Source organism: Trichosurus vulpecula, chromosome 2, assembly GCF_011100635.1.
Source record: "Trichosurus vulpecula isolate mTriVul1 chromosome 2, mTriVul1.pri, whole genome shotgun sequence".
NCBI classification, from domain to species: domain Eukaryota; kingdom Metazoa; phylum Chordata; class Mammalia; order Diprotodontia; family Phalangeridae; genus Trichosurus; species Trichosurus vulpecula.
The window spans coordinates 120,932,201-120,948,179 of NC_050574.1; the positions used below are offsets into that span (position 1 = coordinate 120,932,201).

The following is a 15,979-nucleotide window of genomic DNA, read 5'->3' on the forward strand; positions in this document are numbered from 1 at the left end:
AGTTTCTTATAAAAGAAAAAAAAATGAGACTTTAAGGAAACCAAGGAGGCTAGGAGGTAGAAATGAGGAGGGAGAAAAATGCAGAGATGGGGGACAGACAGTGACAGTGCTTGAAGTTGGGAGCTGGAATGTATGGTTGAAGAAACAATAGGAAGGTCAATATCACTTTACTGTAAAGTATGTGGCAAGGAAAAAGGTGTAAAAAGATGGAAAAGTAAGAAGGGGCCAGGTTATAAAAAGCTTTAAAAGTCAAACAGAGGGCTTTATATTTGATCCTGCAAGTAATGAAGAGTCACTGGAATTTCTTAAATGGGAGTGATATGGTCAGACTTGGGCTTTTGGAAGATCCGTCTGACAGCTGAGTAGAAAATGGACTGGAATGGAAGGAGGCAGAGAGATCACCTAGCAGGCCCAGCATGAGGCAGTGTCAGAGGAAAGAAAGGGGAGTATGAGAGATGTTATGAAGATAGGGGAAGGAAGTGAGGACGTAAGGATGACACCTAGATCTCAAGTCTGAGTAACTGGAAGGATGGTGGTAGCCTAAATCATAATAGAAAGTTTGGAAGAGGGTAGAGTCTGGGGAGTAAGATGATGAGTTTGGTTTTGCACATATTAGTTTAAGATGTACACAGGACATACCATCTGAGATGTGTACTAGGCAGTCAGAGATAAGAGCCTGGGGGGTGGAAGAAAATCTGGTCCAGGACAAATAGATCTAAGAGTCGTCTCTACATGGATATTAACTGAAAGCATAAGTTGATAAGACCGAAGAGAGGGAGAGGGCTCAGGACAGAGCACAGTTATCAGGCCTGGCTGGGATAAGGATCTAGCAAACAAGATTGAAAAGAAGAGATCAGAAAAGCAGGAGAACCTGGAGAACAGTACTGCAAAAGTCTAGTAAGAGGAGTATCCAGGAGAAGAGGGTGAGAGATCGTGTTAAAGGCTGCAGAGAGGTCAGGAGGGATGAGGATTGAGAAAAAGCCACTGGATTTGACAATTAAGAGGTGATTAGGAAGAGTAGTTCTTGTTGAAGGAACAAGTCAGAAGGCAGACTGTAGAGAGTTAAAAAGAGGATGAAGAAAAAGAAAGTGGAGGCACCTATTGTAGAGAGCCTTCTTTTAGGGAGGAGGGATAAAGGATAATAGCCAGCAGGGATAGGTGGATCAAGTGAGTCTTTTCTGAGAATGGAGAAGACATAGTCATGTTTGTAAGTAGTAAGGAAACAGCCCGTAGAAGATGGGATGGGATGGGACAACTTGTGCATATAGAGGGGTTTGCCTTGGCAGGGAGAAGATCCACTTCTTCATGTGAAAGGAGCTAAAGACCTAGTCTGCCACTGACTATGTGTTCTTGGGCAAATCAAACACTTCCTATTTCCAGAGTTTTGGTTGACTCATTTGAAAAAGGCAGGGGTGGTTTTGGGGCGGGGAGTGGTTTAAGGAAAATAGTGTACAAACATAAATGTAAGCTATATTATTATTCCCAGTGAATTTTCCAGCCTGTTATAGCAGTCTCTCTGAGCGTACCTTTGATTAGCCCAGAGAAAATGAAAGTAGAAAACAGGCAATATTCAAATTGGGAATCTGGATAACATTCACAGGCAACTGCTGGTTGGGGTGGTGGAGAGAGTGCTGAACCCGGATTCAAATCCTACCTCCAATGTTTATTAGCTGTGAAACCGTGGATAAAGCATTTAGCATCTAGAAGCCTCTGATTCCTCCTATGTAAAATGGAGACATGAACAGCTGTGGCACTTAACTTGAAGGGTTGTTCTCCAGGTCAAATGAGATCATGGACGCAAAGAACTTTGAAAATCTTAAAATGCTATATAAAATTTTTTTTAAATGTTACAGATGCTACACATCTTACATATTTGTTTCAGAGTTGCCATGTTGATTATTTTCATTTATAATGTCAATTTTCCACATTTGTATAGCAGTTTCAAATTTACAACCACCTCAGAGTTTGGTGGTGCTCCCATATACTTATAAATTAGAAAATGGAGGGTCAGAGAGGTGAAGCAGCTTGCCTGTAACTGCACAGTTGGCAAGAAGGGTTAGACCTGGCTGGCTAAGTCCAGAACCTATTAGTTTTAAGAAAAGTACCCACCTTTAAGTGTCATAGAAGGGTCAGCTCTTATGATCATTAACCCATTGAGAATCAAGAAGTGAGTCTCCTACATTCTTGTTTTTCCCCAGGACCAAGCATAATGGTCACAAATCTCACACCAAGATGAATTTCATTCATTTCTACTTTGGAACTCAAATGACCTTTACACAGTTCCATAACAGTTAAGTGGAGATGAAACTGATCTATCATGAGAATTTATTTAGAAATATTCAGTGCAGGGTAAGAAACATTAAATCTAGAGCCAAAAGTCTTAGATTCAAATCTTAACTCTGCTACTAAATTTTCCTATCTGCAAAGCACTATTATTCATGAGAGAGATTTCAGAACCAGAAGGGAGTTCATAAGCTATATAGCACAAATGCCTCATTTTTACACATGAAGAAACAGGGGCTCAAAGAGGCTAAGTCCTTTGTCAAGGCCACACGGCTTGTAAATAGTAGAGGCAACATTCAAATGCAGGTCCTTCAGTTACCTATTCAGTGTCTTTCCTTCTCCAGGACTAGATAACCTCTAAGGTGCTTTCTAACTCTAAACCCTATGATCCTAATTTTCTTTCTGATATGATTTGACAGAGACAGAATTTGAAAACCTTCAAGGGATGTTGGGGTGGGGGGTACACGCACAATGCGTGCACAGCAGCAGGTGGCTTCTCAATTAGTCTCCAAAGAAGTTAAATGTGCAATGCCAAAGGCTCTGCTATTTTTAATTAATTTTATTTATTTATTTTTGTTCCCAAAGGGGTCCCAAACAGCAAGACCTTGAATTTGTGTGCTATGGGAACAAGCCATTGCCTCAATTCATCTTTAAGTATCAGCATGATACTTTAAAGTCTTTAATGATTAAAATGATTTTGTTTAAATTGAAAAATACAAATATATACATATCTGAAAGAAGTCCCCAAAAGTGGAAAGCTAAATTCAAAAAGGAATGCATTTACCACTGTCACCACCACAGCACACCTCCCTCTGCCTATCAAAACAATAAAACAAAGCAACACAAAAACCCAACTGCATCATTTCCTACTAAGAGATACAGTTTGTAACAGGGCTTCAGTCACAGCCTTGCTATTAAACATAGTGGTGTTAGGTTTCCAGTGCTGTGGATTTATATTAAAAAGAATTTTAAAGGGACCATAGGTAAAGCCATACAGGGCCCAGGGGGTTTCCACAGCCTCAGAAGGAAAACCACCTCCCGGTAGGGAAGCTGCTTGAATTGGGGCTGCTTCATTAGCTCAAACCTGAAGACTGCCACAGTCTCCAATGGGAAAACTGGAACTCCTGTGGTTAGTAATGGGCTATGCCTGGCCCTGGAGCCTTGGGCAACCTCGGGCAAAGTGTTGCCAACCACTTTCCTCCCTTACACCAAAAAGGGACTGGCTTCCAAGTTTCCAGATCTTACAGGCTTCTCACCTGCCAAAATCTGAGTTCAGGTTCTCCAAGGTCTGCTTTTCCAGTAAGACCTGATGACGTCCCTAACACCTAAAGCAGAGCAAAAATTTCCCTTCCTTATGCTACTCCAGGGGGCTAGTAAGGTTCTAGATAGTTATGCTAGGAGAGGGGAAAAGTGAACAAAAATGAACCTCATGTCTGTGACAGAAAAAAAAGAAAAAAACCCATTTCAACCATCATTTTCCCTCCACCAATTCCTTAAGTCTCTGTTTATCATTTAGTGCTTCTGTTTGGTTTAAAGTTTCATTACCTATTAAAGACTGATTCTTTGGTATTTTTCTGCAAATGATATCAAAAGCTCTAACACTCATTTCAATAGCTCCTCAGAGTTTATAAAGTATTTCTTCCAGAACAACTCTGTAAGTTAAGGTAGTATTCATATTTACAGATAAGGAAACTGAGGCACAAGGAAGATGAGCAACTTACCCATAATCTCATAGGCCTACAATTTAAACTCCTCTTGACTTCCTAATCTAGCATTTTTTTCTACCACTAAGCACTTTGCAAAGCATACTTTGTGTACCTAAAGTGGTTTCCTAAGATGAATATTGGGAGGTACCCAGGGAAGTCAAAGTTAATACCATAAAACTGAAAAATGGATGTGTGCCATTGAAAAGAATAAAATTAGGAAAAAAGTATGTACTAGCACATACAGAAAATTACTGTAAGGTGTTTTTGCACACTACAATCATTTATTCATTGTCTATCATGTGCAATACACTGATACATATTAGGGAAAATACAAAGATAACTAAGACGAAAATAAGATGAACATATAGTGTTATGAGACCAGAGGAGGGAAGGATCACCACTGACAGAAAGAATCAGGAAAAGTAGCATGGAAGAATAGAAACAATGGAAGGCTGGAAGTGTACTGATCTAGATTCTCATATTGGGTTATTATTATGGTAACTGTTCAGTTATTATGTGACTTTGGACAAAACATATTTTATCTCTCTGGGCTTCAGCTTCCTCATCTAAAAAATGAGGGGACTATTCTAAAAGTTCTCTAATTGTGTCCCGTCCTAAAATCAAAGAGTTTATAAAGCTTCAAGGTAGGGGTGGCATTTAAGGTCTGCTTGAAAGGGTACTCAAGATATCAACCATCAACAAACAAACCAAGCTGTTACTGGCTTCATAAATGAAATTCATTTCAATTCAGGAAAGCTTTTTTTTTAAAGTCTATACTTCCTGGGAATTAACTTGAATAGGAGAGAATAAAACATTTTACGTTTTCAGCAGTCAGATTTTTATTTTTTAGTAAATACTATAAGAATTAGACTAGTTCCTCTAGAAAGAAATACATAAATATATATATTCATTGGGTAAAAACTATAACACTGCTGTCTCCAACAGTTTGAGCCAAGGTAGGTAAATGGACACTCCAAAGGAAAACCAAATAGGAATCAAAAAGCTTCACAGGGCAGACTGAAGTGACAGACCACCACTTTAGCTTAACACAAACAAGATGTACAGGAGTTCTTTAGGATTAGAAAACTGGAGTTCTTGCAGAAGGCTGACAGCAAGAGTGAGAATGACAGTTATAGAATATGACTTGGGATATTTATTTAGTACCATTCCATTTAGGCCTTCTTGAATGCTTTTGAGTTTTCAGAGCCAAAAAGCTAAATTGAGGGTTTCCACTTGTCACTGAGCACAGATTTATGGGAAATACCCTCCAAGGAACATTAAGGCAAAAAATCAGTATAGAGATTGTTTTCCACAAGTTACAGAATAGAAATTTGGTACTTACAGCTAATACATAACTATCCAAAGTCAAGATCAGTCTGGTTAATCAACATTGCTTATAAGGAAAATGACTGGGCTCTTGAGAGAGGAAAGTTAGAGATAGAGAGCTGGAAGGGCCTTAGAAATCATATAGTCCAATTCATTCATTTTACATAGGAAAAGAATTCATTCATTCAACATTTGTTAAGTGCCACAGGACACAGTGTTAGGTTTTGGAGAAGAAAAAATACTTAGATGGTGGAGCCCCTCCTTGGGGGCTCGGAGAGGGATGTCCTTAGGAAGCTCAAAGTCTGGTAGAAGAAAATGAGATAATTGGCTACTAAACTGAGTATTAGTTCAACTAAATGCTTTAGAGAACTAATCAATCAACCAACCAGCATCTAACACATGTAAGACAGTGCTAGGCACTGGGCATGCAAAAATAAAAATGAAACAGTCCTTTGCCCTCAAGAAACTCACTTTACAATGGGGAAGACAACATGTATGTATACAAACATACATACACACATTGTAAACCTGTCAAAATAAATGCAAGGCAATTTCAAGAAAAGGAAAGGAGCTGGGAGATGAGGAGAAGACTCACGTAAAAGCAGAATTTGAGATGAGGTTTAAACAAAAAGAGGCATTCGTTCTAAGAAGTGGAGAGTGAGAAGAGCATCTCAGGCATGGAATAGCCAGTGCAAAGGCTTGGTAACTAGAAGTGGAGAGTTCAGTAAAAGTAACAGCCAAAAGGCCACTTTAGTTAAACTACAGTATGGGATGGAGAGTAATAAGTAAGACTAGAAAGGCAGGTGACAACCAGTTTGGGAAGGGCTTAAAAAGCTACAGAGGGCAAGTAGACTAACTCACCTCTGCTCTAGCCAGCCCCAGCCAGTACAGGAATGTCCCTCTAAGGCCCCTGTGTTGAAGGGTGGACTGCTGACCATTGACAGAATCTTCCTGTTCCCATGAGCCCTGAGGAGGAAATGTGTTCTCTGTTCATTTAAGGAGCTGCCTCACTGGTTGTCTCAGGTCAGGTGCTGGACTTGGCATCAGGAAGACCTGGTTTCAAATCCTGCCTCAGATACCACCTGTGAGTGACTCTAAACAGACTCAAAATGTGGTGGCTTTAAGTCGGCTCCATTTGCTTGAACAACACATGACTTCTTTAGGGAAAGAAAACCTGATGATTCAGAGGTCAACATGATATTCACCAAATCCTCACTCACTCAGGCAACACAAATGAAGAGCACAGAGTTAACTAAGGTGACAGTTACATGAGTGCAACTAAGGGGATGGATGTGAAAGATCTGTCCACTCATTAGCTATGTAGAAAAAAGGATATGAGAAGTTACAGATAACTCTGAGACTGTGAACTGAGATGGTTGCCCAGTGGTGCCCTTTACAAAAAGAGGACAGTTCACGAGATGGGATGGTCTGGGGCAAAGGGGGAAGAGTTTGGCTTCAGAATTGTTTACTTTGAGATATCTTTGGGATATCCTGTTCAAAAAAGTCCAAAGGCCAGTTGATGACATGAGAATGGAGGTGAGGAGAGAAGAGTAAGGATGTATAAACACATCTACGAATCAAATGCATAGAAATTATAATGACACCCATGAAAGCTGATAAGGTCACTAAGAGAGAATGTAGAAAGAAAAAGCCTAGGAAGTAAACTGGAGGTATACCTAAAGTTAAGGGCATGTTAGATAATGAGAAGAGAAAGAGAATGAGGATTAGTAGTAAGCCAGGTTGCATAGCCAAAAGAAAAGAGTGCCATGAAAACCCATAGAGGAAAGAATATTCAGGAGAGGAGGGTGGGAAATAGATATCAGATGCTACAAAAAAGAAGGATAAAGACTAGGAAAAAAGCCATCAGAATTAGCAATTAAGAGATCAATGATTTTCTCAATATAAAGAAAATGAAGTTTTAAAAGAATTACAACTGCATGAAATAATGTTTCAAATCAATAATAAAAAGCAAAATACAAACAACTCTAAGATTTCACCTAATACTCAGCAAACTGGCAAAGATGACAAATGACGAGAATAGTCAATGTTGGAGTGGTTATGGAAAAATGGGCACAGTGGTACATTGTTGGCAAAACTATGAATTGGCTTAACCAGTATGAAAAAATTTGGAATTATACCAGGAACTTGATTAAAATGACTATAACCTTTGACCCAGAGACTCGGCTGCTATGCATAGACACCAAGGAGGTCAACAACAAAAGCAAAGGACCCACTGCAATGAAATATTTATAGAAGCATTTTTTGCAGTAGAAAAGGACTTGAAACAAATTAGATTCCTATCAACTAGAGAAAGGCTACACAAACTGTGGTACATGTATATAATGGAATATTACTGTGTTGTTTAAAAAAATTAATAGGATGAATGCAGAGAAGCTTGGGAAGGCTTAACATGAATTGGTGCAAAGTGAAGTAAGCAGAATGAGGAAAACAATATATACAATAACTACAATAATGCAAAAAAGAACAATAAAACAATCAAAGCTAAATTTTGTGAAGTTATAATTATTAAGTTTCGCCCCAAAGAAAAGGTAAGAAAATGGGATGTTACCTTCCCCCCTTTTTCTTTACAAAACTGAGAGGGTACAAGAGTGGAGCATAATTATTGGTGTGGAAAACCATATTATACTAGGCTTTTGGATAGGTTTATTAATTTTGCTGAACTAATTTTCTTCTCCTTATTTTTTGTTACAAGGGACACCTTTGACAGGAATGGAGAGGTGGGGAGTGGGAGACACAGTAGGAAATGTAAGTTATTTAGAAACAAAAAATACCAATTTTTAAAGAGATTGGTAACTTGAAGGGAGTAGTTTCAGTTAAGTGATAAAAGTTGTAAGACAGACTGCAAAGGGTGGAAAAGCGAAAGAAGGGGCAGCTAGGTGGCACGGTGAGTACAGCACCGGCCTTAGAGTCAGGAGGACCTGAGTTCAAATCCGGCCTCAGACACTTGACACACTTACTAGCTGTGTGACCTTGGGCAAGTCAAAAGTAAGTGAGAAAAAAAGAAGTGAAGGTAACGGATATCGAAAGCTTTTTTCTGGGAGTTTGGTTGTAAAAAGGAGGAGTGGTACAGGACAATAGTTTCACAGGATGGTAGAGTCAAGTAAGCTTTTAAGAATCAGAAATATTAGTAGGTGCCTGGGAAGGAATCAATATTTAGAGGAATATTTCCCTAAAAAAAAATTTAGAAGAACACTGAAGACTGGAGAGAATTTTTTTAAAATATAAGGTCCAAAAAACAATACTATTAACGGCTAAATCACTAATAAACCTCAGGAAGGTAAAATAAACTTTAAAAAAAAATGAATAGGACGGGGAGAGCCAAGATGGCAGCTGGAAAGCAGGGATTTGCATGAGCTCCCCACCAGGTCCCTCCAAAAACCTATAAAAAATGGCTCTGAACAAATTCTAGAACTGCAGAACCTACAAAATATCAGAGGGAAGCAGGGCTCCAGCCCAGGACAGCCTGGATGGTCACTGGGTGAGGTCTATCGTGCTCAGAGCTGGGAGGGGAGGGTAGCAGAGCCCAGCATGGGTGGCGGCAGGACCAACCAGACCAGGAGCCAGGTGGAACAGGCCCTAGCACCCTGAATCAGTGAGCTGTGGCAGTTACCAGACTTCTCAACCCACAAACACCAAAACAACAGAGAAGGTAAGTGGGAAAAGCTGCGGGGGATGGAGTGAAAGGAGTTTGTGCTTCAGCCACCACCCCGGGGGGGGGTGGCAGCGGGGGTGGTGCAGCTACAGAACTACAGGTACAGTTGCTTCTGGCCCCAAGCCCACCTGGTGGGAGGAATTAAGTGGCATATCAGAGCAACAATGCAGAGCCTGCTTAAGATCTGAGTCAGGTCGAGGCTGGTGGTTCTTGAGGGAGTGCTGGTGTGGCAGAGATGGCTGTATAGAAATAGCTCTGAAAACAATAGTGCATCCCCTCAAGCTTGGAACAAAGTAGTCTTACTCTACAAGCAGTCATAACCCGATGAAAACTCAAGGGTCAAGTAATTTGGCTGGGAACATGGCCAGGCAGCGAAAATAGACTCAGATTCAGTCTCAGACTTTGGAATCTTTCTTTGGTGACAAAGAAGACCAAAACATACGGCCTGAAGAAGTCAATAAAGTCAAAGAGCCTACATCAAAAGCCTCCAAGAAAAACATGAACTGGCCTCAGGCAATGGAAGAGCTCAAAAAGGATTGGAAAAGCAAGTTAGAGAAGTAGAGGAAGAATTGGGAAGAGAAATGAGAAGGATGCGAGAAAACCATGAAAAATAAGTCAATAATGACTTACTAAAGGAGACCCCCAAAAATACTGAAAAAAATACAGAAGAAAACAACAACTTAAAAACTAGACTAACTCAAATGGCAAAAGAGCTCCAAAAAGCCAATGAGGAGAAGAATGCCTTGAAAGGCAGGATTAGCCAAATGGAAAAGGAGGTCCAAAAGACCACTGAAGAAAATACTACCTTAAAAATTAGACTGGAGCAAGTGGAAGCTAGTGACTTGATGAGAAATCAAGATATTATAAAACAGAACCAAAGGAATGAAAAAGTGGAAGACGATGTGAAATATCTCACTGGAAACACCACTGACCTGGAAAATAGAACCAGGAGAGACAGTTTAAAGATTACTGGACTACCTGAAAGCCATGATCAAAAAAAGAGGCCAGATATCATCTTTCAAGAAATTATTAAGGAGAACTTCCCTGATATATAAGAGACAGAGGGTAAAACAGAAATGGAAAGAATCCACAGATCACCTCCTCAAAAAGATCCCAAAAAGAAAACTGCTAGGAATATTGTCACCAAATTCCAGAGCTCCCAGGTCAAGGAAAAAATACTGCAAGCAGCCAGAAAGAAACAATTTGAGTATTGTGGAAACACAGTCAGAATAATACAGGATCTAGCAGCTTCTACATTAAGGGATCGAAGGGCTTGGAATACGATATTCCGGAGGTCAGTGGAGCTTTGATTAAAACCAAAAATCACCTACCCAGCAAAACTGAGTATCATGCTCCAAGGCAAAATACGGACTTTCAATAAAATAAAGGACTTTCAAGCTTTCTCAGTGAAAAGACCAGAGCTGAATAGAAAATTTGACTTTCAAATACAAGAATCAAGAGAAGCATGAAAAGGTAAACAAGAAAGAGAAATCACAAGGGAGTTACTAAAGTTGAACTGTTTTGTTTACGTTCCTACATGGAAAGATGATGTGTATGATTCACGAGTCCTCAGTATTAGGGTAGCTGAAGGGAATATGCATAGATAGATAGATAGATAGATAGATATGTGTGTATGTATGTGTGTATATATATATGTGTATATGTATGTGTGTATATATATATATATGTATGTGTGTGTGCGTTGCATGTGTGTGTGTATACATATATATACATATATATATATATTTATACGGACAGAGGATACAGGGTGAGTTGAATATGAAGGGATGATATATAAAAAAATAAAATCAAATTAAGGGATGAGAGAGGAACATATTGAGAGATAGAGAAAGGGAGAGATAGAATGGGGTAAATTATCTCACATAAAAGTGGCAAGAAAAAGCAGTTCTGTAGGAAGGGAAGAGAAGGCAGGTGAGGGGGAATGAGTGAATCTTGCTCTCACTGGATTTGACCTGAGGAGGGAATACCATACACACTCAACTGGGTATCTTACCCCACAGGCAAGAAGGAGGAAGAAGATAAAAAGGGAGGGATGATAGGAGGGAGGGCAGAGAGGGGGAGAAGGTAATCAAAAACAAACACTTTCGAAAAGGGACAGGGTCAAGGGAGAAAATTCAATAAAGGGGGATAGGTCAGGAAGGAGCAAAATATAGCTAGTCTTTCATAACCTGAGTATTGTGGAAGGGTTTTACATAATGATACACATGTGGCCTATGTCGAATTGCTTGCCTTCTTAGGGAGGGTGAGTGGAGAGGGAAGAGGGGAGAGAATTTGGAACTCAAAGTTTTAAAAACAGATGTTCAAAAACAAACAAAAAACAGTTTCTGCACGCAACGAGGAAATAAGATACACAGGCAATGGGGCATAGAAATTTATCTTGCCCTACAAGAAAGGAAGGGAAAAGGGGATGGGAGGGGAATGGGGTGACAGAAGGGAGGGCTGATTGGGGAGCAGGGCAACCAGAATATATGCCATCTTGGAGTGGGAAGGAGGGTAGAAATGGGGAGAAAATTCATAATTCAAACTCTTGTGAAAATCAATGCTAAAAACTAAATATATTAAATAAATAAAAATAAGAATAAATAAAAATTTAAAAAATGAATAGAAACTGGAAGAAAAAAAGAGGAGAAGGGAACACATTCCAGGCACTGAAATTATCTAAGTACAGGCATGGAGGTAGGAATGCCATAGCACAGTAGTGTTTTTATTTGCGTCTTTGTTTCATGGGGTTTGGAAAGTTGGTTTTGGGGGAAGAAGCAGTGAGTAGCCATTTGGCTACAAAGAAAAGGAATAATGTGACACATGGCTGGAAAAGTAGGGTAGTACCAGATTGTGGAGACCCCTGAATTCCAAGGAAAGGAATGTGAAGATTACTTAGTAGGTTATAAAGTCTCATTAAAGATTTTTTAGTAAAGAAGTAACATGGTAACTTTGCCATGTAAGAAAAAATTTTCTTAAGGTGTGAAGGATGGTTTGGGCAGGGAAACAGTAGAGGAATATGGAAGCTACTATAATATTTTGTGCTGGGGGGTGGGGTAAGTAATGAGTGCTTCTGTTTGGATAGTGGTTCTGGGAACAGAAAAGCACTGATGAGAGAGATGCTGTGGAGAAAGAAGTAAGAGAACTTGGTAACTGACAGTATTGGAGAGGTGAGGGAAAAGGTAGAATCAAAGCTAAGACCTAAGTTAGAATGCAATAACTGATAATCATCACATAAGGTAGTAACTCTGAAACAAAAGAGAAGCTGGAATAAACAACTAAGGAAGTCTCGATCCCAGTATTCCACTACTAACTAGCTAAATTTCTATGGGCAAATCATGTAACCCATACTATAAAATGGGGCTACTATATTTAACCTATCTATCTCACAAGGGTTTCTAGAAAGATCCAATAAAATAAAGTTTGTTAAAAAAAATGCTTTTAAAAATGTAAAGTACAAATTTAAGGTGCAAGTATTGTTAACTGATATAGTAAAATGGAAGTTTCTCTGCGTAAAAAATGACAATGCTACAGCTATAATCATGCTACCATAACTAAAAAGTGTTATCCTGGGTATTTCCTTTACAAAGGGAGTGAGAGGTTTAGAAACTGAAAAGTAAAAGAATGAATAAATAAAAAAGCATGTATTAAGCACTTCTTGTTTACTCATTATCAGTCATATCTGATTCTTTGTGACCCCTTTTGGGGTTTTCTTGACAAAGATTCTAAAGTGGTTCACCATTTCCTTCTCCAGCTCATTTGAGGATGAGGAAACTGAGGCAAACAGGATTTAGTCACTTGCCTATGGTCATTCAACTAGTAAATGTCTGAATCCAAATTTGAACTCAGGTCTTCCTGACTCCTGGCCAGCACTCTATGGACTGCTTTACCTGTAGCTGCCCTTATTAAATGCTTACTTACTACGTGCCAAACAACTAATTACAGAACTTGAGCTGATAGGCCTGCATCTGACATGCCAAGATAAAAACAGATTGAGTTGATAATAGAGACAAAGCCATGCTTGAATTATCTTTATCCAAAAAAGGTGGGAAGGAGATAGGAACCATAAATGAAATTGGTATCACATTATTTTCATTACTTATTTTACATCAAAGTGTTAAGAAAACTTCTATGTCTATTCAAACAATGACAACAGAACAGAAAGCTGACTGGAACCAGACTTTGGCAATTTCAAGAAAGGAAAAGATGCTGCCAGATAATAACTCCATTTAGAGCCAAAAGATGCAAGGTCACAATTCCCAACAAAAATCAACTTTGGCAGGAATTTTGTCTAAATTTATTTGTACCTTGCATCTTCTTTACAACTAAGCACATGCTCTGCACACAGGAAGAGTTTCATAAATAGCTGTTGAAATGACTCTTCTGGAATGTTATAAGCCAAAATACCTGACAATTACTCTTCCATATGTCTAATGGAAAAATAACATTATTTTAAAAAGGGTAAATAAGAAGAGAATCCCTAATAATGAAATGTAGTGTCTAAAGCCTGGGAAACTTTTTTTTAAATCCTTAAAATATACATATATTCTCAAGTACAGCCTAGTGCTTATATTCTTTAAAAAATTAAAGCAGATGGGGGGGTCAACTATGTGCATATAGTAATAAAAAAATTAAACTTTTCTAACAGGGAAAGGACAAAGATAATAAAAAAAAACTTTCTATCACTTTGAAAACAAGAATATTATTGTCTAATACCATTTATTTGATCATTGTAATCATCCAAACTTCCATTATCCATAAACACAGAGTTGCTTACAATCCACCCAAATGCCTTAGAGGTCCAAGTCATCAAAAACTAGCAACTAATAAAAGAAATGAACCATTCTTGCAATTTGAAACTGTAAATTCACCAGTAAAATGGCGTCTATAATCCTCTAATTTTTATTTTATTGAACCTAGATGTAAGGGTTAATTGTTTTTTAATGACTAGACTAGATAATCCCTTGTGGTTCTACATACACTTGTTATCCCATGTAGGATCTCTAAGGTCACTTTCTAGCTCTAAATCTTCTAAGTCTCTGAATCTATAGAATCATGAAGCTTAGTAAACAATATTTTATATAAAAAGATGAAAGTTCTCAAGAAATATCCCACAGAAGTGAAGGTGATATAAAATGTATTTTTTAACTCCCATATTGACTTCCTAAAACACACTCATATGTCGATATACATAAACATTCATTGCATTCCCAATAAATTAGAGAAAAAAGAATACCTTGAAAATCCTCAGAATTAGGCAGCTTTACACCGCATACGAAATAATCCTTTCGCTCATTCTGTGAATTTAACCAAAGACACAAAATCAGTTCCTTAAAAAGTTAAGAAAATTCTACATAAAATCTCAGAGTCTTCAGCAGTCAGCATTGATTTAAGCATTTTTTTCATGATTTCAAAATGTTATCAAGTAAAAAGCCATATGAAATTTTCATCCCAAAAATATATTTTGAAAAATTCCAATATACAGGATGAGAAATTCAAAATGAGTTCAATAAATTATTATCAACTACCTCAACTACCATTAACATGAAATTCATTCTTTTCCATTCTCCAAATCATTTGTTAATTTAAAAATAAGCAAAGGAACTTATCAGATCTGGTAATTTTGTTGTTCAAGTAAAAACTCCTGACAGTCACTTCAATTCTGTTTTCTACATTAGCTCAGAAAATGTAGATTCATAATCCAAAGACCTGGGGATATACACAAGGTATATTTTTAAAAATAAGTCCCAAGGACAAATGAAAATAAATCATTTAGTCAGCTGGATCTTAAAGGTGGACAGGAACATATAAGGAGTTTGTTGTAGCAATTCATTTGTCTACTTGTCACAAATAATTCAGCTTGTGCTAAGACTTAAACTGTAGAAATAGAGATGAGCTAAAACTCAATCCAATACATTTCTGAATTTAGGTTCTTTGAGCGGAGCCTCAGTTCCTATGTCTTTAAAAGTTATGTCCTCCTACTTCTAAACTGTGATTCTATGCTACTTAACAACTTAATATAAGAACGTACTCTAGTTTAGAGAAAGGTGATTTCAAAATGGAATATAATTGGTGTATAGGGAAAATCTTTTGTAGATAGAATAACTTACCAAATCAATGGGGTAAATGTAGGAAAGCTCAGACAACAACTGCCTGCATCGAATTGTCAACTGTGCATTAGTCTTCAAAAATAGTTCTCTAAGGAGGGAAAAAAATTATTTATAAAAGGTAAATTTGCCCATAACAAAACACCATTTTTCTGCATAGTACCCTCATCTATGTGACTAGCTGGCTCAAGTCAACTCCCAAGCACGGAAAGTACTGCATCTCTACCCAGCCATTTCTACTTGCAGAAATCCAAAAAAAAATTCTTTCCTGCCAAATGTCACCTCTGAAAAGAAACCTCCCTTGATGACCCTGGGTAGAAATAATCTCATCTTCCTTGTACTTTTAATAATGAATTGGTTAGACTTTTCCTATGGAATTATCTTATTAGGATTTGCATTATATTTTTTTCTTTAAATCTTATTTCCTCATAAGATTACAGGCAATTATGGAAAGACCAACAAAACCAACTACTACACTGATTTCAATCAAATATTTACTATATGGCTGGGGACATAAGGAAAAAGCAAAAACAGCCCTTGCCCACAAAGAGCTTACATTCTAATGAAGGAGATGGCATGTACATAAATATGTTACACAAGACACATACAAAGTAAGTGGAAAGTAACATTTAGAGGAAGGCACCTCATAGCAAGAGGATGGAGAAAGGCAACCCACAGAAAGAGGGCAGCTTTGAAATTGAGTCCTGAAAGAAGCTAAGAGAAGGTAGGGATTTTAAGAGGTGGAGGTGCAGTGAAAGATCACTGGAGTCATAAGGACAAGTCTTAGAGCTCATGTGTGAGGAACAGCAAGAGGGCCAGACTGAGGAGGAGAGTTCACAGAGGGAAGTGATATAATAATAAAACTGGAAAGAGAAGAAGGGCCC

The 15,979-nt window shown here is 38.2% G+C and overlaps 1 protein-coding gene across 1 annotated transcript in view; it reads right to left on the minus strand.

Annotated features, from left to right (window-relative positions):
- Positions 1-15,979, minus strand: part of UVRAG (UV radiation resistance associated) — a 416,256-nt gene that overhangs the window by 194,151 nt on the left and 206,126 nt on the right. Inside the window, exons 10-11 of the mRNA XM_036745375.1 lie at positions 15,099-15,186; positions 14,225-14,285 (exon numbers count right to left, since the gene is read on the minus strand). Of these exons, the coding sequence (XP_036601270.1) occupies positions 14,225-14,285; positions 15,099-15,186 (149 nt within the window). The remainder of the gene's footprint in view (positions 1-14,224; positions 14,286-15,098; positions 15,187-15,979) is intronic.